We start from the raw sequence: 25,395 nt of genomic DNA, 5'->3' as shown, positions 1-25,395 counted from the left end.
TGGCCTACATGGATGCTTTACATTTTGAAGGGAATAAATAACATGTATACACCTCTGTCACAACATTAATTAGTTTATTAAGTCACCTGCCGGCTTTTTACAGCCCACTGAAGTGCTTATGATAGATTAAAGTTACTGTTGGATAATTAACAGGGGCTGGTATAATGGCCTGATCATCGTCCCTCTGTGTAAAAAGACATAAAAGCACAAACAAATCTGTTACCAAGATTTATGTAGCCTTTTTAAATTTACAGGGACAATAATAGCGAAAGGGCAGCATTACATCACGTTTACACAGCGAGTAATGAGTTGTCATAAATAGACACTCGCAGGGAAGATATTGAATTATCAATGGCAACACTGAGGACCCATTATTTCAACTTTTGTCATTATGGACTGAGGAAAGGACAAAGAGAAAAAAAAAACTTCTTTGAACTCTATTGGCTTACAGGAACATAAAGGACAAAGAATTAAATCCTCCTTGACGTTACCTTGGCAGGTGTTAGATGAAAATGGAGGGTCACTAGTGGTGTGGTGTGTGAAGAGGACTCAGCGGGACAGAACACTCAACAAATTACTGAGGAGGGAACTATTTTCCTTAACTGTGTCCCATATCCTTTAAACTCTAATGGAAATCTCTGCTGGGGACTTCACAAAATAGTGAAACAGCTCAAAAAAAGTGATTTTGGCATTCAATACTATTTGAATGCCTGCTATGCAAAAACTGAAATGTATGTTTAGCTAATTAGTTTTGAAAAGTTTCAGTAGTCCCACACTGTTGTCCTGTTGGCATGCTTGCTAATCATATAATGCCGCAATAGTTACATTTGTTCCAGAACATGAAACTAGAGCCTAAAGGATAAAGCTTTGCACACTCTATCATGAACCTTTCTTCAATGGCCACCAGCAGGTTAACATCTTTGAGTTTGTTGTCAAAATATTGTTTGCATGCTAGCATGCTTATCTCAAATTACCACAATGCCCAAGTTCAGCCTCTCAGGGCTGTAACATGGCTGTAGAATCTTAATGCAACTTTGCTGTATTTTGACCACACACCTGCAGCAAAGTTGTGTTATGATGCATGGCATTCTCGTTTCATGAGATGTTTACATTATTTGCATATCGTCTAAATGCTCACCCAGTAACTATGGGCCTAAAAAAAAAGGAAAGAACTCCGCCTTACAGGCAGAGCTTTTCTTGAAATATGCATAGGTTCTTATTTGCAGAGGCAAGTTTGCTGTCCCCTTGCTTTAACTTCCCCTGAATAAAAAGTAAGACAGAAAAAGATATAAAAGCTTTGTTTCCCATGTAAACTTATATGTTCAGAGGATGAGCTTCTATTTTTAAATTACAAGGGGAAATCTGGGTTGCAAATTTTAAGATGTGTGAAAAATCATATTTCTTTTCTCCTAACATTTGTCATGGAATTATTTACTTGTAATAATTCCATAACAAATGTGAGGAGAAATTCTGTACACATAAGAAATTCAGCATTGTAATATTTTGTACTATAAACCATGTCCTGCTTTACTATGCATTCTCTAGCCACTGTGACAAATTCACCTCAGCATGACTTATTCTCTCACAATTTAGGAAGAGAATTTTATATAATTATAATCTTAAGTGTCTTGTTTTTCTATTTAACACAAAGCTGATGGCAGATAAGCCCTACAGGTCTCATGGCGAGCACTGATGCTTGTGAGCTTCCACTCTCGGTGTAGAAATCACCCTGTTCATTCATTTCAGTTGTTCCAGCCTATAAATAGGACAGTATCTGCCAGTTGTGTGGTCAGGCAGTATATCCAGCCAGCCTTGAGCTGCCATCTTTAAACGATAAAAGCGTGGGAGGACTGAATAGTTGAGTGTTTCTGTTTGCATGGCGTTTGTGTGACTTCCTCATTAATATATGTTCTAGCAGAGCAAGGACAAAGATAGCCAAATAAGGGCAAACGAGACACCAGAACTACTTGTCTCAAGATGGCAAATTTTCCTCATCACCTCACTGAAATCGTTTGCTCTTCTTTAGCCCTCTCATGTTTATTCAGGTCTTGATCATGATTCTTTCTCCCCTCCCCTCCCCTCCCCCCCTCCCACACACACACACACACACACATACACACAGTCGTTTTTTTTGCTCTTCGTCCCTCTCACTCTTTATACCCACCTCTGCTCTCCTCGCTCTACACCATGCTATGGCAAGGTCCTGACTGCCACTCACAGCAGGATGGCAGCGAACAAAAGAGCAAAGCAAAAGGTTAACTTATCCCAGTTGTCACTCAGTGTTCACCAGCCTACTTTGTGTATAGTGCAAGAATCTGAGGCCGCACATTGATCCTCATGTCATCGACTGCACATTATTCCCAACTCTCTGCAGAAACTGAATGCCGTCTAATCAACCACTTAAATATTTAATTAGCGGGCGCCTGCCCATAAACAATAATTAAGCGTGCTAAATGATACCCAATCAAGGGTAAAGAAAGGCAGTTTATTCAGAAGTGATAAACTGAATCATTTTCAATAAGAAATAAAAAGCTTTTCAGTGAAGAAAAATGATTATCAAGAACTTTGTGTGTCTATAAGCGTTTATGTAGACATTGTGTTGTGTTAAAATACTGTGAAGGTCATTGTCAAAAGAAAGCATTGTTAAGGTAATTGGTATGAGTTAAGCATGAACAAGTTTAGGTGTAAAGTTCCATCTTTGACTAACTACACTAATTAGACTGAAGTACAAGTGGTGAATGACTTGCTAGCCAGTCAGTTTAATTACTACATTTTTGCATCTCAAGCAACAACGACTGATAAATTAGCCAAGTGTCATATGTCTGTAACACATTTTTCATCTTATCTCCGCAGCAGCAGCTGGATAATGACAGTATACTTCTGGTATATGTAAAGAACTCAAATGACAGACTGCTTGAGTTAAGACTCATCTGGATTAAAGTTTGCTTTTGGAAATATAAAGTAGACTACTAGATATCTGTGACATTGTTAAGAGCCTCAGCTAAATGACACGGGATAATTATAGCAAAAGGCGAGACATAATATAATTTTTTTGCCTGTCAGGGGCACTATGAATAGCAATGAGTCATCAAGGCCTTTGTGCAACTGGGGACAAAAGTAGGATCTAGTAACTAAGTGCAGGGGACATAAACAGCTTTTGAAGATCCCCAGGAACCTATTAAAGTCTTAATGATTCATTTCAGCAGAAGAATGTTTAATCGCCTTTTGCAGTCTGTTCAGCATCTGAGTGAGATAACCTTGGCTGAAATTATTTCATTATTAATTTGGTGTCTGATGTGTGGACGTGTGTCCATTCTAGGCACCTATAGTATGGGAAAGCCAACAGAAGTAGACAAAACTGTATTGTTTAACATTCAAAGAGGCTTGCAAACCCAGAAATATTACTCTCTTGTCATTACATAACTCCTGGATTGGTAGGGAAACTTCATTTGATCGTCTTCACATGATTTTTATACACATATAACATCTTGTCCTGTTGTGCTCTTAACTCAATGCTTCCACCTAGCTTTTCAACCACAGAAGACACCTTGCTTTGGTACAGTGGCAAGAGAGCTTTGCAGGTGGCGACGCACACACAAACACACATACACGCCTACGCGCACGCACACACAGCTATTTCCCTCGCTCACAGAAGCACATGAATCATCATCATTGCCCGCTCTACTAGCCATCGCGTCAATGTGTGAATGAACAACATTCTCTTGGGGCTCCAGCAGATCAGGACAGTCAAGATTACCACGCAGCAAGCACCGGACTTCTTGCTTGATCATAGCTACTGAGCAGAGAAGATGACCCCCTTCCTGACGTCCCACACGCTGCCCCAAGTTATCAGATTTAAAATAAAAAATAAAAGCAGCGGCAATTTATTCCAAGGGCGGGAGGGGGGTGGTCGAGGAACGCTTACCTTCCTGCACTGCCTGGAAAGGGTTGTTAGGCTGGATAAGTTTCACAGAGTGGGTGATTTTCTCGCTCTGCAGAATGTCATCGCTCAGACTCAGGTCTGAGATGGCAAGTTGGAAAATTTGGTCATCTCTTACAGCGTTTTCTTCGAATATGGCACCTGTTGAGTAAAACAGTAAATTACTTGGAAGAGTAAGAAGGGGGGAAGGGGGGGCACGCAGTAGTTATGTGTGCGCAAGTTAGATGTGGGAAGATAATGATGAACGAATTTTATTTTTGCTGTGGACCCAATGCGGACAACATAGCTTTTATTGCCCACAGTCTGCCAAAGTGATGGACTGAACAGTGCTGTTTTTCTTTTTATATATCTTTACATTAAACGTATTTTTTTCTGAAGCTAAGCGTCTTCGCTGGTGAGATTTCAGCACCACGGAGAGCGACGTGGTCTCATCAGAGACCACTGTAAAATCGGAAACACGCACTGCACTAGCTTTAGTCAAACTTGGAAAGTTAATATCCATCATGCCTAACAGATCCACGGCACCCTACCCACAGTAGGCCTTGTGTGGGAGGAATACTGAAGCTTAACTGCCCCCCCCCCTCCACTGTTTAGCAGAATGGCATCAGCTGCTATTGGGAGAGCACATACATCACGGAAAGGGGTTTCAGGGAAACGAGAAGAATAATTGGGGTACACTAACATTATGCGGACTATCAGCCAATATTATCTGGATGGAGTCCCACTGCTGTATTAAGCCAGTGACTGAGCACCTGCTGCTGCTTGCCAGACTGTTGCAGTAAACAGTGAGCAGCAGCAGCAGCAGCAGCGGTGGTGGCGGCGTAGCACCGAGACGAGATTTGCTCACAGTGACACTGACGTTTTTATCTGAGATTACAGCGCTTCTCATTGATGAAAAGGGGGGCAAAATGAAGGTAATGACCGAGTCCGTGTTGATACGGAGGTTGCAGATTTGTTTCAAAAGTGTCAAATCAAACCTAATGCGATGTTTAAGGGCACACACCAGATCGTTTGGATGCCGTGGTGAGTTTCAAGCATCTCCACATCTCTGCAGCTCTGGTTTGAAGTTGGAGTACAAAGAGGCACTATGTGTGTTGCATCTATAAAACGAAACTCCGCTGACATTCCCTCTATCTTTGTTTTTGACATTGCAGTCACGTTCCGGGGAAAGTTGAGGCTTGTCGGGTACACACAAGAGGTAGCTTGGTCTAAAAAAAGCCTCAGCGGTTTGTCTATTGCACATTAGTGTTTTTATCATTATTATTTCACAGTTTCACTGAAACAGGCCTTTCTGCTTACTGTAAATCGTTTTTTCTTTTTGGTTTTTGGGTTTTTTTGGGGGGTTTTTTGTACAGGACTGCGGTTCAAAGGCAGGCAGTGGTGTGGTTAAGATGTGAAGACAACATGAATGCAGCAATCTGTCGTCGAAAAGTGACAGAAATGTCTGTGCTAAATAGAATAAATACCAATAAATAATATGAACAAAACAGTTGAAGCAATGAGGGTCGGGTGATTGGTCATTTACAAAACACCAACTTTTCAACTCGCCGGAGAGTCAAAGTGTTTCTTAAACGCAGGATGAAGCTGAATACACTCTATTTATCCCGCCCTCTCACCAACATCTTGTGATCTCGGCAGTATAAGCTGGCTGACCTTTATTCCCGCACCCCTTTACACTTGACCAACCCAAACATGTTTTGTTTTTTCTTTTGTTTTTTGCCGGACGCTTACCGATATGTATGATTGAGTCCGCTTTGGCCGAATTGCATTGCAATATCCACAGGGGAAGGCAGATCAGCAGCAACTCCATCTCGGGATTTTAGTGAGGCGGCTCATCCAAGCTCTGCTCGGCTGTCCTGTACTGTCCAAATGGAGCACCCAAAAGAAAAAAGAAAGAAAGATGATCAAAACCCAGAGCCAAACAGAACCGCGATCCTCCTCCTGATAGACCAGACCCGCGTAGACCCTACAGAAATGACCACAGTTTTCTCTCTCTCTCTCTCGCTCTCTCTCTCTCTCTCTCGCTCTCTCTCTTCCTCTCTTGCTCTTTTTTAAACCAACAAAAACAAGCCGACCGCAGGAAGGTGGGCTCAAAAAGACCAGGGCGAACCGACGGGGACTCGAGGTAAGCCTAAAAAGACAGGTAGCCCTGTGAGAGAGACCGGCGTTCTCACTCTCGCCTCTCTCCCTGCGCTCCGGCGTCTAAAGCATGGCAAGCAGCAAAATATGCGGAGGAGGGACACCCCTCCAACAACACACGGAGAAACGCTCACATACACACTCCGAGAGAGAAAAAATCACTCTCTTCAGTCCTGTCTTAATCACGTGACTGCAGAGACTTCACGACTCGGGTGCTTTTTTCGACAAGCCGGGTAGAAATGAGTTGGACTAGCCGGAGAAAGACGCGTGGAGAGGCGATAATTAAACACACGACTGGAGGTTAAAACAGGCAAAGAAAAAAATAATCCCTTGACAAGATATGCCTTACTTACAAAAAAAGAAAAGAAATAAAACAACGCGACAAAAGCAGACACGCAAAAGTCAGCGTACATATTTGGCGGCGGTGTGAACAGTTTACTTTTGGAGAAGTTGTCGTTTTCGGGGAAAATGTGAAAGACCAGAACGACTGGGACACATTTTCACCATACTTCAGCGACGACGGAGCGCAGCTGATGTGCCAGAGAAAAGGATTTACACACTGTGATCCTCGGCGATGGCTGATGGATGAGAGACAGACGTGGCAGAAGCCACAACGCCTGTCTGAGCCAAAGAACAGCTGGATGGAGTTGACGGAGGAGCATTCCGCACAGGAGCAAACAGAAAACAAACCTAACGCTTTCTTATAGCCTGGCTTGTTCGGTTAATTGAATATTGCTTCTGCATAATTGACTCTATGGGTGTGTGTTTTTTATATATAAAGCCGAGGTCAAAGTGTTGGAGCGAATTTTTAGGACACGAATCACTCTAAAGGGTGGGAGTAATTTTTATTGGGTAGCCTTACACACATCAGTGAGCAATGCACGGCGTTTGCAGAGCTATAAAGAAGAGGAACTCGTGGCAGAAGATTTCTAGATAGGCATAATCTTACAATTAAAGGATATTTCTCGTGGATGTAATAAAAACGGAAATATCTCTTAATTGTTTGGTTAAGTCTGTCAGAGGCGCAAAAAAACAAAGTTTCAGCACCACCAGCAGTGGACAGCTCCTTCACTGAACTGCACCGGACAGACAGTCAAGTGAAGAGCAAACACTGCACATTTATATCTGTCTGATTCTTTCCAGGATGCAACATTCTTAGAAACAATATGTAATAAGGGAGTGGCTGTTTTAAACACCCCGCAACCCCTCAGCTCGCCTTTATACGTTCTTCAGTTTAATTGCAGGCAAGGGGTGAATTCACATGCCTCCAACGTTTTTAACTAAAATCACACACTACCCCTACTGGCCATCTATAGATACTGCACCTGCTGTAGCACAAAATATCTCAATCATTTCCTAACGATTTATGTCGCTTTTTATGAGTGATGGTCATATTTCACTGCTCTATTGCCATGTCATTAGGAAACAGGCTGGAGTGAACCCGAAAGGCTTTTTACTGCTCAGGGTAGTATAGATATTTATGCCTGAATATGTGATGAATGTTAGCCCACATCTTAGTGACATATATCAGATTTTTCTTTCCCTTTTTTGTATATGAGCAGCTGCTTTGACAACAAGGGGAGGAACACACTGTAAGAATCAATTATTGCTCTTTGATCCCAATTACAGTTTCCACAGCACAGTAGATCAATCTGGGCACATTTCAAGGGGATCAAATCTGAAAGATTAACCTTGAAATTTGTGCTTTAAGATGACAGGCATCCAAAAAACCCATAAAAATTTCATCAGGTCCCAGCACAGAAATGCATCTCTTAATTTCACTGATCTATGAAGCAATATGTTGCTGAGATTTCATCAATAAATTATTCATTTTAAATACTGGCTAAACTGCCATGTCACATATGTCTCAAAAAGGCTTCATTCATTGTACATTCTTGTTTATTATGAGTGCTTGTGGTGCAAATCTGCCCCTCTCTTTCATTCTGCTCTTCTGTTGGGGTGGGGGGTGAGGGGGTGATACATGATGTGCAACTCGAGAAAAATCTGCATAAGAATAATCAGGATGTGTTCAATCTGACTGACACCAGTAAGGTGCAATGAAGCTGCTGCCCAATAGCATGTATATCGTTTTTTACGGATAAGATGATTAAAAAGAATAATTAACAAGTTCTTAATCAATGCTAAATCAAACAAGTTCTGGATATGAACCTTAAAAACATCCTGTGGCTGTATTCTTCCGCACATGAAATGAATATCATATTAAGAAATTGTGTTGTGTCTGGTTTATAGGTAAACTGTCAAACAAGACAAGCCATTTGGTGGGGATATTTAAGTATAAGTGAGAGTACTGTTGTTACAGAGCTATTACCATTTAATGCAGATGTGTTGAAAATAATGTATATCCTCTAATATATATTTTCTGCATATAGAAAGGTATTTATGAGATATTTTCATGAGAAGCGCAGAGTGTTGTTTTGAGCCACCGGTTTGCAAGTTCCATGCATTGGAAAGTAGATTAATATGAAAGAGAAAATACCTTTTTCATAGAAAGTAGGCCATTCAGTGGATAATCGTTCATATTTTTGGGTTCATTATGCAGTTGATTCATACCTGCTCTGTTGGTCCAAAATGTCTCCTAATGATTATTCTCCAAATTAAAACAAAAATCCTTTGCAACTCATTGTTTTTGTTCCTTTAAATTCACTTCAGCAGTGCACCTCGTGCACCTCCATGGGTGTCAACTTATGTTAGTCTCAAAACTGCTGCAAACTGTTACCGAGACATTGGTGGGTAGGTCACGCCTGCTCTTCAGCAATGAAGGTGGAATTTCATTGTCACACAAACCTGACTCATTAATGTTTATGGCTATGAGCAATGGAGTGAAAAGGAAAGACAGATTTTTTTTTCTCTTCCTTATTGGAAGAAAGCCAAAAAGTGAATTTAGATTGAGAGAAGCTGTCACATTCAAATGTGTCAAAGCCAGAACAACTGCTGTTAGTCATGAATACATAACTACTTGCTCCACCCTGAACTATCTATGAATAACATTTTTTTTCCTGTTTCCAAAATAATAAAAAGTATACTTTTTTAATCAAAACCCCAGAGCAAAATTCTTGCATGATAAATTGTTTATATTGAATCTTGTATTTGATTTTGAGGCACAGACTGTGTATAAAAGATGTGCATAACTTCTAGGGGTGAAAAAGTGTGGCCAAAACTCAAACTGTTTTCTTTCTAATAGTCGGGGAGGGGCAACTCCTCTGGCTGCAAAGTGAGGTCTAACTGTCGAGAAGTCCATGGAAAAAAAAGATCAATATTCAGCTAACACTTTCCTAATGAGGTGAATGTAATATAATAATGCAACATAATGTTACAAAAAACATTATATTGTTACAATTAACACTTAAATTAGGTAATCAGAGTCACGGGGGACAATAAAGAAGAGTATATTTTCAGACAAGGCTCCTTTGTTGCTATGGCAAAGGCTTGCAGTGTCATTCCGTTTCTCATTTGATTTAATTCCTCACTCATCTTATCTAGCTTCAAAACACTCAGCTGAAGGCTTCAAGACAGAACTCACTAACCAGCAGGTGATGTCACAGTGGTTACATCGATCTTTTCTGCTGCCTCATTTCCTGCATCCTGCATTCTGCACTCATTTGGACAGAGCGCTCTGTTGTAGTCCCTGGATTCTGCTGGAATCTGCTCCTAATGCTCCTATTACCACTGGGACTACATTAGACTTCACCTTCCACATCTGTTCCAGTTGTTCTTTCAGCCCCTGGTGCTCCTCCTTTTTTTTTTTATCTTGCTGTCCACTGGGATTGCCACATCTATCACAAGTGCGCTCTTCTGCTCCTTGTCAAGCATCACTGTGTCTGGTTGGTTGGCCAGCAGCTGCTTGTCTGTCTGCAACTTGAAGTCCCGCAGGACCCTAGCCCCGTTGTTCTCAACCACCTTTGATGGTTTCTCCCATTGGGACTTGGGGACCCCTTGGGACTTGTGGTGTAGTCCATATGCAGCAATGGTATTATATATGTAAATACACAGCCAGTTCCGTTCAAACTGTTCAAACTGGTTGCTAATACTTTGCTTCTGTGTAATTGCTCTCTGTCTTCATAGATTTGCAGTACTATTAGTGGTATTGTACATTTGCATTTAAGTCCAAGAACATTTAATAGTGTTCTATTCAAACACAGTAATAGGTAATTACTAACTGTGGCTATTGTGTTTGCCCTTAGCCTTGTACATGGAGCCAGAACTTGATAACTTATTTCATGTGCTGTAAAATAAGTCTGAGTTTAATCACTTCATTAGCCTCTAGCCTAACACAACTAGAGTTTGCAAAAAGAATTGGACAGAGACAGCCGCACACAATCAAATTTACTGTACATCAACATAATTAGACCAGTTATAGCAGCAGCCAGCATACACAGAGTATGTTAATGTCCTTGGTATTACCAATGAGGAATGCAAAAAGAGCAGTACCAGTGGTCCAAAGCCACAGAAATATTGATTTATAATATAGTAGGACTGCTACATTAACAGAAAAATTGCTAGAGAATATGCTCTAACAGTATGACTTGACTGAAGGGTCTGTCACTGCCAAGCTGGTTCTGTCCATCCCTTTGTGCTCCTGAATATTAGCTCCTGCACCAATTTGGAGCAGGGTTAAATTTGAGACAAGTTGAAAATCCATTCATGTCAAAAAAATGTGCAGGGAATAGCAATAAGTATCTGCAGCACTAGAGGTGAATAAGCAAGAGTCTCTCTTCCAAATACACAGCCTGAGGTAACATTATAGATTAATCATGTTATGGGAGAATAAGCACAACCTCTATCACAGACTCAGAATTTCAATGAGTGAATTGTTGACTATCTGTAACATTGTATATTTCAACATGAACCTTAGTGAGATATGAACCACAGAATAAATATATGTATAAGTTAGCATATGGAATAACAGTGGACAGAAACTTTGAATGGGTAGGAAATGAAAGTCTATCAGTGACATTCTGGAGTCAACAACTGTGACAGCTGTCACAGCAGAGGTTTTTGATAGTTTTACCAACCTGGGATATCTCTGGAGTCAGTCTTGGTCAGGTATGCAGCCTTCGTGGTCTTGCACATAGATTAAAGACTTTTTTATGATTATAATGCCGCCCTGCAGTGGGGCAGATTTACATAAGCTCCAGGCCTGCTGCTTTAAAATATGGCCTAAAGTTTACATTGCACTAAGAAAGAAACTCTTTTTTTTCATGACCAGACCTACCCCATGAGACTATGTCCATAGCTGCTCTGTATTGCTTTTTTTTTTTTTTTACATTTGTGTCTGACTCGGATCTCTTCCCACAAAGAATGCATAGGAAAAAAAACCCTGTAGAAATAATACCCCAAATTATATACTAGCAATCTCACAGAATAGACTAGTAGAGTGATTATCTGTGGTTTGAGAAATGTAAAAGTGTTTTTGTTGGGGTTTTTTTCTTATTTTATTGCATTGAAAGCAAGCTACTCACGACTAAGGGGTGTTAAAAGAAACAACAACAACCAAAAAACACTATTCTGTTTTTCTGTTTCTTTTCTCCTTCTCCCTGTTCAACAAACACATGCCTCAGCATCCTGTCTATGTACCACTGAGAGTAGATTGTGGTTACTCCTATTGAAAATAAAAGAGTACATCTAAGAGATGTGGGCAGTGCTTTGTGTTTTTGCTGTCTAGAATTCAGTGTTTAAACAGGTCTGTGGGGAGGCTGTAGGGTCAATGGGCTGTGTGTCCATCTGTCTGTCTTTATTTATCTAAATAAACAGTGTTAAAAATCAGTATTCAAAAGTACAAAATAAAAAGTTAGAGAAAAAAAAATAGTATTCATCTGCAAAATCTGCTCACAAATTCAAAATGAAATAAAACCGTATCATTGTAGCCAACACAAACTAGTTATTATCCAGCATCTGAAGGATCTGTAAGGCGACAATTTTGCCTGCAAGTATGCTGAACATTTAAACACCTACTAGCGACTGTTCTGCCATTTGTTTTGGCTGCTCTGAGCACCACTATTGAACCCAGTGCCTGTGTCAGCTACTCCAGCTGTGCCTGCAAGACAGTCATTAGTGGATGCGGTTGTTCAAAGGGGAGCCAATTAGCAGAAACACACTTAAAAATCTACCTGCAATGAGGTGGCTTGATGACAGCTGCATGTAGATACATTTCTTATTACAGCTGCATACATAAATCTGCTGACTTCAGACTGATTTGCAAATGAGAACAACAAGATCTCTTGAGCATCATAGTTTTTAAGAGGAGGTCAGTCTGATTTATTATTAAACTCAAACTACCAATAATTAGCAGGAGAACACACATGAAACAGCGAGACACGAAGAGACCTTGAATGAGATTTAAAAAGCTGTGCTACTGACTGGCAAATATCCATTAAGTTCATTATCCATATTTTGTAGCTCTACACCACAGGCAGAAAAAAAATTAACTAAAAAGAAAATCTCAGAACTATATTTAAAGATGAACTGTCCATTTCAGTGACCATTATGCAAAAGAAAACGAATATAAAGGAGATTTATATGGAGGGAATTACTGCAACAGCAGTGGGTCGTGGTATAGCTGTCATACATGTATATTGACATTAACTCCACACAGTGAATTCATTAATATTGTGTCCAAAAATAAAGGATCTCACAAATATTGAGTGAAGAAGGAAACACCAGGAAAAGTCACACAAGCACAAGCATGAATCTGTGTATAATTAAGTAAAAGCTGGATATTAGCCTTCTGGAAAGTTGGCCCAGTGTAATAAACTAATATTCATTTTTGTATGTTATTGCCCTCTGTCCCTTTTCACTTTCTCTCATGCTGCCCCAAAATTGCTATGTTCTTCTCTTATCCTCTCACTGGAAGTTCGTACTTGAAGAACTTTCTCTCATACTGTGTGCAAGAGGAGAAGATGACAACACTCTTAATATTCACCCCAGTTCCTGGTCTTCTTTTAACTCTATGGGATTCCTCTCTTCCCTGTGGACAACCAGACCACTTTAAGAAGTTTAAGCCTTGGGCCTTATGGCCAAATTTTACACAATATGAGTTACTGATATAAAAACCAAATTGCATCCTTGCATTGGCAGAAAAAAATATGCCTCCCACTCCTGTACTTGTAAAAGTCATCCTGATACCTACCAGAGTTTCTATATGCAGATTTGTTACCGTTCACAAGGTTTAGCCATGATTTATCAGTACCCTAGTAAATCTGTCACTTCTATACTGAAAATATGCAGGAACATGCCTCATTTCCCTTTTCAAAAGCAGATATCATTAGGAAAAAATCTCTGCAGTGACATTACTGGCTTCCATTTGGGTAATTATCCTTCAAATTTGGGGTAAGTGACAGAGTATCCTGGTGGCATCTGATTAATTAGAATAGGATTTAATAGGTCTAGCTAGGCTCTATTGGATTAATTAATTGGCAAATGATATAGTCTAGTATTGCACGCCTATTATGTTAACTGTCACACTGCATTTGATGACATGGAGCCAAGCGATCCATTCAATGATACAAACATGATTGGAGTAGGATATTATCCGGCTGACAAAGGCCTTAGATCATTTTAAATGCATGCTGTTAAGACTTAACAGTAATGACAAAGTCATGAATACTCCGATAAATGTGCATTATTTGATGCAACAGTAATTCACACTAAAATAGGGGCTCTCCTTTAGATAGAAGCCTCATGTTTACTCTGAGCACCACAATAGCTGTGCACTCGTTTTTTTTCCCACATGCAATAAATTTTCTCAGTTCTGTGAACACAAGCATCGGTGAATGAGAGAATGAGAGCGCAGGTATTAATAATAATAGCAGAAAATATTTTATAACTGTGTGAGTTTGTGTATATCGTCATTTGAGTTTGTTAAGGTCACTGCATTGTCATAGTTTTGATTATCTTAAGAACTGTGACTGTTTAAGGAAGTCAACTTCTGTTTAACCTCTGTGTTTTATGGACCTGTCCATCAACACCAACATCCTCCCTCTATTTAAAATCCTCTCTTTTTTCAAGAAGCTTAATAAGAGAATAAAAAAGGCTTATTAATTTAATGCAGAAATATTTGGCTTCTGGGAAGTTTATGTTTAGCTTTGCAATTCCAGATAAAGAATTCAAAGACCACCAAACGAATTCCCGCTTTATTTTACAGAGGAATATCCCCCTTTTTAGACCTTTCCAGTAGAAAATGAGAGACCACATATTGCTATCAAAAATTGCTATCATGTTGGCATCATAAATCTCAGTCTGGACAAGACTAAGCTTCTTGTAGTGGTAGAAATCCAGGTAAAGATTCCAGTGCTGGCCAACAACCTTAGGTTTTGATAATGCCATGGTAAACGTTAACTCTTAACTTTTGTTGCTTCTAATCTCAGTTGAGACTCTTGTTTCTTCTGGCCCTCCACGGGTGGAACAAACTCAACATCCGGAATGTGAAATCTTTGTTGATCCTTTCCCTGCAGTTTTATAAACATTTTTATAAACATTTTTTTTTTACAAATAATAAAACCATCTACTGCAGTATCTCCTGTGAACACACTTTGGTAGTCTGAGAATTTTGGATAATCTTTAGGTCTTTTTTTCTGTTGAGTCTAAATGTACATGTTGCATAATCCACGGAGGCAAAAGACCAGAATTCAGAAATAAGAAAATCCCCCCCAACATATGAACATGAATAATATATTACCTGCATCATTGGGCTTTACATCAATCTTGCCACATTCTGTCCATGCTGTTATAAAACATGTGTATGGAGGGCAGTGGAAATATGAGCATTACTGTACATATACGTGAGTGTCAATGCATAGCTATTAATAAGTATATTTACACGTTCTGTATGACCGCGGGTGTTGTGTTTTCTGCCTGCCTCAGGCTCTTTGTGGGAGGATAATATTTTGTTTTGTCTCCGTGTCTGCCTTAGCTGCAGGCAACTTCCTTGTTGCCAACAGATGATAACAGCATTTATTCACAATGACTGTGACAGGCACATTTAGTGCGCATGGTCAGTAAAATTGGGGGCCTGCACGTACATTGTCATGTACAGGCTTGTGCATTTTTCATTTTTACTTTTGCCAAGGGGGAATGTTTGATTCGAAAGGCCATCTGTGTCGTTGATGAAATTTGTTTAAATTCCGGTTTAACTTGAGTGCTGTGGCAACTCTTTGACAACCTTTTGAGGAAATACTTTGGTGAGATGTGAGAGTTGGGTTCAAGCCACATGGTGACACATAATCAATAGCATAAATGGGTATTCAATAGGCTTTAAGATTGGAAACACCTTTCTCTAAGGCTTCTTTGAAACTGAGTGAAAATAAATGCACTTTTGATAGTTCAATGCAACCTGGATTTTTCTAATTTAAACTAAAAGTAATTATAGGAATGGATGAATTTTAAAAGCTGGAGGAGAGCGGCATGATTCTGTAAATGCTGCTAAGCAGAAACAGAAATACCCCAAAAGGTCCATCTTTCCTCAAAGGTTTGCCAAAATTTAACCCTAACTCACAGCTGAGTGAATGCATCCACCTGCACTTTTGTTTGGGGTTATAATGGATTGTGGATGCATGTTTGGGAATGAGGATTAAACGGCTGCATCTTCTTTAGCCAGCGTAATACTGACCCACTATCATGCCCCAACGTCTGTTGACACTTTGAATTAATTCTTTAGAAGCGAACTGTTTACAACATTCTGCTCTTTGTGTGTTTGTGTACTTGTATTGCTCATGTTGTGGGGACATAATTCTGTTTACAGAAGTAGGTTCAAAATCAAATTGAAGATAGAAATAGACAAGAAGCACTTCCAGCTAAGGTTAGGGTCTTCTGAGAAATTAATCTAAGTCAATATAATATCTTCTGAATTGATGAAAACATTAACTTGTCTGTGTGCTTGCTGGAGTTCACGTTTCCAGTCAGCAGTCTGCTGAGTCTGCTGAGGCCGATAATACAAACAGGTGAATCGCTACATACCTTGTTATGTTTAATTGGTACACTCAGGCATAAAGGTGGCTTGATGACAGCTGCATGTAGATACATTTCTTATTACAGCTGCATACATAAATCTGCTGACTTCAGACTGATTTCAATCATTTTTCATGTAGCAGTTGAAAGATTAGAACCACCGGTCCCTCGGTCAGGGGGAGAGTAATAAACAATGAAAGCTGAACACCGCATAAAATTAAGAAAATTCTTTCAAATCCAGTTGAATAGACTCAGTAATGAATGGCGACGTTCAATGTCAAAGCTGTTTTTATTTCTTCCTGGACATTTTGTTTTTACATTAAGGCCAAAAATGTCCGCATTCATTTTATTTATTGCTAAATAAATTAGACATTGCAAAGGATTGCACTTCAGTCAACACATGTTTTGAGGATTTATGAAAAGTGGTAGAGATACCCATATGGTCTCCTAATGCCCAGAGAATGGTCTTGATTTAAAACATAAAAAAAAAGAAGTATTTTGTGGCCTTTTAAGTTTGTTTTTCTAATTATTACTAATAATAATAATAACTTGGGCAATAAAGACTGGGTTAAAATATGCTATTTCAAAACACTGACCCTACACAATGAAAAATACCCATTGTGTTATTGTGCTTACCCAGTGCATTTTAATGGAGCACAAATAGATCCATTATCAGCATCATATAAAAAAAAATTGAGAGTGAGCGATCTGTCTCACCATTGCCATAACCTGGGGTGTCAAGCTAGATGGCACTTCTTGCATATTTTGAGATGGCGGTTCTGACAAAATGGCAGTATTTGACACCCTGTGAATGAAAATGTGCTGTCATTAAATAGCTGGAATGAAAGCCGTGTCTTACTATTCTTGGCAGGAAGTTAAGCATGTTTTCTGTGGGTGTTTGGCTCCATTAGAGTTGTCCTTGTCTCTGGTCCTGCTTATGATTTCTGTTGATAAGATCTCGAGATGCAGCAATGCAGATGAGAGTGTCTAGCTCGAAGACTTCAGAATTGCTTCTGCTCTTTGAAGATGCGGCTCCCGTACCTTCATCACATCATACTGTTCAGGAGACACTGCAGAGGTTTTCGGCAGAGTGTGAAGCAGTTATGAGGGGAGTCAGCAACTCCAAGTCATACGTTGTGGTTCTGTGCAAAAAAGAAATGATGGACCGGATGATTACTCACTCTTAACTCGAGGGGAACAACTGCTACAAGATTTTAAGTGTCTGTCTTACAGGTTGGTTTTTTGTTGTTGTTGATTTTTTCTTTTCTTTTTTTTTGTCCTATTCAAAACTAAGTGACTGAGTGTGATTCAGAGATCAACAGGGGATTCTGGCCAATATTGCATGACCAGCAATATCCTCTCATTTTTTTGTTTTATTTTTCCGAGTGTGCAGGTGAGAATCTTACAATCATTGCCCAGTCATTTATGTCATTTTCTTTTATTGACAATATGCCAGAATTCGAGTGCCTGGCAACTACATTCAGTGAGCCACAGCTGAATATTTACATTTATCAAAATAAATGAAAAATATATTCTTTTATCCACCTCTTTTTGTTTTCTTAATCATAAAAAATGTGTGAGTCTAAAACCGAACAACATATAAAATTATTGATAACCCAGGAATACATGGATCGCGGAGGCACAACATAATTTAGTGTGATGCAAGCATCAAGCATCTTTGTGTTTGCATGGCAGCCTTTAATTACATCTCTTAACAAGATATCTATCCAATGTGTGTCAAAAATAAACATGCATGGGCTGAAACATTTGTCAAACATCAATTCACTTTGAATTGATGTGCAGTGAAATTCAGACTGGTCTGCTCCTTGATGTGTGTCTGCAATCAAAGCAAAAGCAAGTGAAAAGTTAACAAAAGAGCTGCAAAATTAGCAGCTGAAATCTACAAAAACAAAGAATACACTTGAAATTCTTCATCCGAGCAAACTATTTTCTTAGCCTTGTCGACCTTCAAGTAAAACATCTTACAGCAAGTTTATGTATAATCTTGTTAGGCTGCGAGGAAATGATTCCTCAAACTGCTGGCGTGCATCAGTGCACTGAATGATTTATGGCTAGATCGAAGACTGATTATGGTTCTTTGTCTGATTTCTGAAGACAAAGAAAAATACCCACTGCGCTTGCACAACAGCAAAAAGAGGGACGAAACTCCTGTTAGTCAGTACCCTGTTGTGAGTGGATTGTCAAGTGGTACTGAAAAAAAACTTCTTTGAAGGGTTCTAAAAGTACATATTACTAACAAGACTACCTGTTCATTTTCTGCAATTGTTTGATTTGTTGCAGAAGTGGGTGTGGCTTGAAGTGATTGGGTGCTGGTGTGTATAGGCTGGAGAGTTTCTGCTCTTAGCCAGTGCTCTTTTTTTTAATATACTGTGCTTTGCTTGTTTGTTTGTTTTTTAACATCCCCCTGAGATAATGTAAATGACATGACTTGTGGAAAGGCATCATGTTCTGTGCTCAGTTACAGCCACTCTGCCGAGCAACCAATGTAGCCAAGACGGGTTTGCAGAGTGAACGGAGCTAAAGCATTTAGCATGGCCACAATCTCCTGACATTACGCATAAAAAGTGTGAAGACTATCTAATTCAGAGAAAATCTCTGTGCAGAATCATTAACTTTAATGCAACTGTGTAACACGAGGCAAGGAAATATAACAGAATCTGTGTTTTCATTGAATATTTGAGAGACAAGTTCAAGGCACATTCATCTCACATAAAATATTGTGTAAAAGATTTCTACTATTATTTGAAAATGAGAAATACTCCAGGCACACATTTACACACTGATGAAATCTTATATACACAATCATATATACACATATATAGATACACACTATATTATAACCCCAAATTCCCTCTGTTTCAACTTTCATTTTTTCAGAGCACATACTGATCATGTATATTATTCCAATTCTAATATTGCATAATAAAAAAAAGAATGCATAACAGATGTTCTGTATAATAGTGGTCATGACACATGCAATTCAGCAGCTCGTTAGAAAGAAGATGAAGAGGAAAGTGACAGAGAGGAGCTTCTTCATGTGCCGATAAGGCTGCTGAGATTGACTATGGAGGTGTTTGACAAACCAGCAGTGAAATTACTCTTTCAAACTCGCTCCTATTCCAATCTCTCCTTCTTGTCCTGTAGCACAGCCCAATATCCATCCCCACCTCCAGACCTAGCAATTGAGAGAGAGAAGCTGAAAGTCTTGAAACAGTTGAGTTTATTGCGTACGTGCATGTGCACTTTCTTGAGAACATGCACACACGAGTCATGAGTCTGGAAGGGAGTTTCATTATCCAGTTGCTGATACCCCTACAGTAGCCAGAAAGCCTGATCTCAGTATCAGTCTCTTAGACTTGTAAGGGGCACTGCTAAAAGATTCCTTTTATGGCACTGAGCAAAGGCAATCAGAACAGGGATATCCATCAAAGAGCTGGCCATGCAGTTGTGTGGAGCTCACTGAGCCGATTTTGAGCCACATAATACTTTCCAAATCATCACTCCATTAGTCGAGGGAGAGCGGTAAATGGAGAGGGGAGGGTGGAAAAAGGAGAAGAAGTGACAAACGAGACAAAGCTTATCGATTTCTCCTTTAGAAGTGATCATTCAGTGCAGTGCAGCATTTTTGGTGTTTTTAGAGCACTTGTTGGGAGGGACATACTTTGAAGTCAGGTGCCTAACAGATAGCCTTTCAACAGAAGAGTCAATTGTGCCAAGAATATTTCCTACAAAAAAAAAAAAGTAAAACCATTAAGAGAGGTGTTTAAACGTGTTACATTTTAGTTGTATCTATTTTCAGTAATTACAAGTTTCATTACTTTGTGACAACAACAAGACGCCAAGTTGCAACATATTAGCCGCAACAGATGCTTTCTTTACAACACCCCCGCTGCTTGCCAATAACAATTTACAAGCCATTTTGCCATTTTATGAGCTCTATTTGTTTAGTTACATTAAATCATTACATGCAATATTCTATACTTCATTAACCTTAAGAAATTTTTTGCAGCAGTCATTCTATTGCAGCATTAACTTGAATATCATTTTTATGTTGTTGTTTTTTTTATATTGATTCATGATGAAAAAAGTGGGTATTACCTCTCTACAGTACTAGAGACTTTATATTTACCAGACATTTACCTCATTATGATGAGGCTAATCAATGAAGACAGACACAATATACACTGTATTTATAATTTTCCAGTGGGAAATTTTGCTCCACGCAGCTAATGAGAAAATAAAAAAGAATTTATTTTTACTTAAAGTGCTATTGGACCATATTTAAAACTTTGTTTCCTTGGTGAAGTCCATCCTGGTAGTAACAAATTAGGAACCTGTGTCTTCTGGACGGCAGACAGAACACATAGCCGATAAGCATGGCCTTTCCTTGCTGCCAAAGGACATGATTGATTATGAAAGAGCTAATGAATCTTCTCATGTGCTGTCTCCATTCTGAGAGGAGACAGCTACTCTACACTGATTTCTGTAATGGGCTGATAATATATGAAATTCCATAGCTTTGGGGTTTATGTAGAGGTCCGGTAAGTGCTCTAATAGCTTTAACCTACCATGCACATGCATGTATTTATACAAAAATAAATGACAGCTACACAAAAAAGCATGTAAAATATTCATGTCCCAATTAGTATGCCTGTCTGCGCTCATGAGTGCTAACATGGATGTATAAACACATCTAATGCACAAGGTAAGAAATACTAAAACAACATTGCCCACTTTTAATCCTTTTACAATGATATTTACAGACTTCTCTGGGAATGAATGAACTTCAGGCAGTTCATAAATAACTTTAATGTTAAACTACCTCACGACACAGTTTTGAACATTTAAGAAATTGTGAGTTTTATGGCTGTTTTTTCATAATGTTGGATTTAGAAAGAGGATTTGAAAACACATTTGTTGTAACTATAAAGATTATCACAAGCATACAGGTGTCATGGCCTGACAGTGCTTACTTCCTCTTCCTTTCTTTACATGTACCTCTTTCTCAAGTTCTCTTCTATCTCCTTTCAGGTGCAAGATCCTCCCTGCTCCTCTGAGGTCCCGCCCGGAGGCAGGCCTTTCGATCAGCCGCTGGTTGATCCACCTCCGTGCACTTTCTGCTATCTCCACATCACCGCTGTGTATTTAAGGAATGATTCATTCATCCACTCTTTACCAGATCAATCTAGCTTCTTCAAGTGGCAACATCAGGCTCTCAGAGAGTGTTTTGTATTCAGTTGTTAGATACTTATTCTGTTTCTGCGTCTCCCTTCCCAGTATCCTGCGTTGGATTTGATTCTAGCTGCCTATTTGGAGTTCTCTCTCAGACTCCTGCTTGGAAAGGAAAGGACTTTAACTAGCAGAATACTCACCTGCCTGGCCGATATCCACAGTTTCTCATTACAGCTTCAAACCTGTTGGTGGTGAACATGGCCTGTGGTGCTTTGTGCTTGACCTGCTGTCTAACCATCCTAAACACTGGTTTAGCTTCTGTGTTTGTGTTTTAGTCCTTCTGGTTGTTAAATTATGACAAAGGGAAATATAGAGTGATAAAACAATAGCATATACTTACTGTTTTGTGAAAGCCACTGGCATTTCTCACTTATGCATCTGTGATAAATACAATGTATTTATGGAAAAATAATAGGAAGACAGGTTTCAATCCTAATGTAAATGCATGCACACTTGGCCACTTCATGTCACTTTTAGAAGGCTGTAAAGTGTCACTTTCTTAACATGCAAGGTTAATCTTATGAAAGCCACAATCCTTTGCTAAACTTTGCCAACAGCTTTGGTGTCAAAACCTAACCACTCAGTTAAAGGGAAAGTGAAAAGAGAGTGCAATCATCTAATCTTTCCAGCAAGGGAAAGGTTGTTCATATCTCAGCAATGGCAGCGGTGTCTGACAGAACCACAGTATTCAATGCATTGGGGTGACAAAACCTGCCAATTTTCCTTCCTTATCTCAGTTGAAATAGTAACAATTTCACAGAAAATTCAGTATTGACAACTGGACTGGCATCAAAATGTAAAATAAACAAGAAGCACCACTCTGAGGCTACATCACATCTTAGCGCCACGAGCTCAGTGCTAATTTTAGCATGCCAGCATGCTCACAATGTCTAATATACAACAAAATGATAGCACAAACCTAAAGAATTTCTTTTAATCTGGTTTAAGGTAATGGACTGACCAGCTTTATTGTAATAATTATTATTGCAGGGCCTTGAATGCATTGAGGTGACTTCTTATGATTCAGCACTATATAAATAAACCTGAACTGAAACTGAATTGAAAAAGTAGAATTTGTAAGTTAAATGTTTCTTTCATAATTATAGGTTTTGGATAATTTTAGACAAAATGCAAAAACTTCAAACACAGCTACACAATCTTCTCACCGCAAATGCACATTCTTCAGCATCTGCTAGAACCTCATATGAGATGATTTTCTCAGAGCAATTCAACATTCTCATCATTAAGCTTTTCATCCTTAGCGAGTTAGAAAGGCTTAAATAAGGATGTTGTTTTTGTTGTTTCAATCATTGCGGCTCCATGACCCATGTAATAGAGGAAACTATTGAATGTGGATTGCTTTGTTCAGCAAATAGCAATCACTTTTAATGGGTCCAACACAATCAATACACATGAATGTGTTTCATATCACCGTCCATTCTTCTGTCTCGACCTTAGCTCTCTCTTTCTTTGCTTGTCCTATAGCTTGAAAGTGGATATTTTGTATGACCATTCTTTGACACGTCCTGATTTCTTCTAATTTCTTTAAGTTTTCCAGGCATCCTGAAGGACATCCTCAGACTCTTCTTTGGCTGTTGGCTCTGCCTTGTGTTTCACTGCCTCAATAACATTGCGATCTTGGGCTCTGAGGAGGCCAGACCGTGAATGGAAAATTTCCACTAAAACTTTTTCTATCAAGATATACTTTTTACTGCACTGACAGTTTGTTTAGGATCATTTTAATTTGCTTTTAATTAATTTGTTACTAATTAGGCATTTCCAAGATATTAGTTGGTGGATCAAAATCTGACTGTATTTTTTTAAGTACTAATTCCATTAATTTTGATAATGTTACCAACACAACTGGCCTCCACAAATTTAATAGATGTTCACTTTTGTAGTTCTCTCCTGATTTCAACCAAAAATGTCAAATTTGGATTAATCACTCCATTAAACTTGTTACTCCTGACTTTCAGTCCATTTCATGTGTAATTTGAAACCGTAGCCTTTTCTCCCTAGTTTCCTTTCTTGTCTTCTTGATAGTCACCTTTCTTCTGAGATAACGTCTAATGTGGCCTCTCTTAATAGTTGATGGATCAAATGAAGGGTCAGGTGCATCTCTCAGATCCTGTGTCAGATCTTTCCTTGATTTGTTTTTAAGGACATTTCTTACGAATGTGACAGGTTGTCATGTCCTTAAGGCTGTTCTAAAGGTTTCTTTAAAAGCCTTCAGTTGAATGCAGAATGATGCAATGAGCGTACCGACAAAGACTAGAAAGAGAGAGCATATTTCTGCTATGTTAGCTTGTTTTACTGGCTACCTGTTGCATCACATACATAATCAGGCTCCACCATATCATAACCATTTAAAGCCTGAACCATGAAATAATTGCCAGAATTTTTTTATGTTTTTTTAAATAGAGGATGTTTTTGAACCATTTGAAAAATTTGTTTAAAAAGTTAATTACATTTTAATTTCCATATAAGATTTTTAATTTGTAACTGCCACATGTGTTATTTTTCTTTTTTTTTTAAAAAATAAGCTTAAAAATGTATTGTGCAATTTATTTAGATTTTCTGGGGGAGGAGGGGCGATCATACTGGTGATGTAAAAGTCTCAAAAACTCTTGAAAAACTGTTTGTATTAAATATCATACACTAGGCGTTAAGCACCATATCTTCCCAACAGTGCTCTCCGCTCTCAGACTACCGACTTACTTGTGGTTCCTAGGACATCCTCTCTACTTTAAATATTAGGCTTAAAAGTTTCCTTTTTGATAAAGTTTATATGGCTGGATCAGGTGACCATCCCTCAGTTACGGTACAATAGGCCTAGGTTGCTGGAGGGCATACGATGATGCACTGAGTGTTTATACACCGCTGCTGGATTTAATCATTAGTAATTCATTTTAAACTCTGGTTCTTCCTCCCTCTGCTTGTTAGTCTTTCGTCGAACCTCTAAACAGTCATATTGCAAGGCTGCCCCACCAAGTGCTTGCTTATAGGGAGTCATCTCTGATGGTGAGATGATATTTTCTCTCTGATATTGTAGAACCTTTACCCTACTATGGCTAGTTATCTCCTAGAAAAATATTTTTATTTATTTTATCTTCTATTTTTGGGTTACTCATTAATATACATTAAAAATGTCACAAATTATTAAACATCAGCAGGCAATAAAGACTACATTGCTCGTTTCATTCATCTATGTCTTTTTTGATCTGTGTTAATAGATACTTCCGATCTTTTTAAGCCTAACCTACTTATCAGTCACAGCTGTGTTGCTAAAGTGTAATGAACAAAACATCGGGTGGTGAAGAAGGCGTAAGATGTGTAATTAATATTCAAGAAAGATTCTTCTACCTCATTGGTACAAGAACATGCAAAATGTGGTTAAAAGAACAATGATAAGAACATTCTTCCATTGGAAACCTTCTCTCTAGTTATGCTAATAAAATAATAAAAATAAGCGATAATTTTAAGGCAAAGGCTCCAAGACAGTTTTTTTTTTCTGCTGCATTGAGATTAAGGTTATTTGAACTTTCTTCATAAGTTAAACCCAAGGAAGTAGAGGCAAGAAACAGAGAGGATAACAAATATGGTTTAAAAATATCTCCTTAAAACTGCAGCTCCAATATCAGCCTTAATGAGCAACAGTATAATTGTTTTTCGAGCTGCATTTGCTGTGCTTTGATTACACCAATGACCCACTGCCACTCTTTAAATAAACATGGGACTTAGAAATAAAACAGTGCCAAGGTCAAAGCAAAATGAATCCTTTTTGGTGACAGGAGAGATGACTGGGCACTCAGGTTTGAATCTACAGCATCCCATCCATCGCTCATTCACATTTTGTCCAGATCTGCAGCCCTGGAGGGCACAGCATGCGGAGGCAATAAAAAAAGAGAGGTCAGTGGATTCTGCAGAGGAATCGGGAAGAAGTCATGCAAAAGTCATTTGTGGTGATAGGTTGAGCAGAAACATCTCCCTGGGACTTACATTCTTTGCATTCCAAAAAACGCTGCTTAAAAAGCAACATCTAGTTGTTTAAATGATAGAAAACATGCTTTGCGCATGCTAGAGATACTGTGAAAACTTTA

The 25,395-nt window shown here is 38.9% G+C and overlaps 1 protein-coding gene across 4 annotated transcripts in view; it reads right to left on the bottom strand.

The window, feature by feature from the left end:
• grid1a (glutamate receptor, ionotropic, delta 1a) overlaps positions 1-6,163 on the bottom strand; it is a 289,059-nt gene extending 282,896 nt beyond the window's left edge. For 3 of the 4 annotated variants that reach the window (XM_004551461.3, XM_023153530.3, XM_004551462.3), the window contains exons 1-2: positions 5,672-6,162; positions 3,926-4,081 (exon numbers count right to left, since the gene is read on the bottom strand). In XM_004551461.3, the coding sequence (XP_004551518.1) occupies positions 3,926-4,081; positions 5,672-5,750 (235 nt within the window). In that variant the 5' untranslated portion in view covers positions 5,751-6,162. Of the gene's footprint in view, positions 1-3,925; positions 4,082-5,671 lie in introns of all 4 variants that reach the window. The other variant, XM_076891554.1, reaches the window with a different exon arrangement.
• Between the last annotated feature and the right edge of the window lie 19,232 nt (positions 6,164-25,395).

The sequence above is a fragment of the Maylandia zebra genome, linkage group LG13, assembly GCF_041146795.1.
Source record: "Maylandia zebra isolate NMK-2024a linkage group LG13, Mzebra_GT3a, whole genome shotgun sequence".
Lineage (NCBI taxonomy): Eukaryota > Metazoa > Chordata > Actinopteri > Cichliformes > Cichlidae > Maylandia > Maylandia zebra.
The sequence above is the reverse complement of the archived record's forward strand: the minus strand, read 5'-3'. Positions and strand labels throughout refer to the sequence as shown.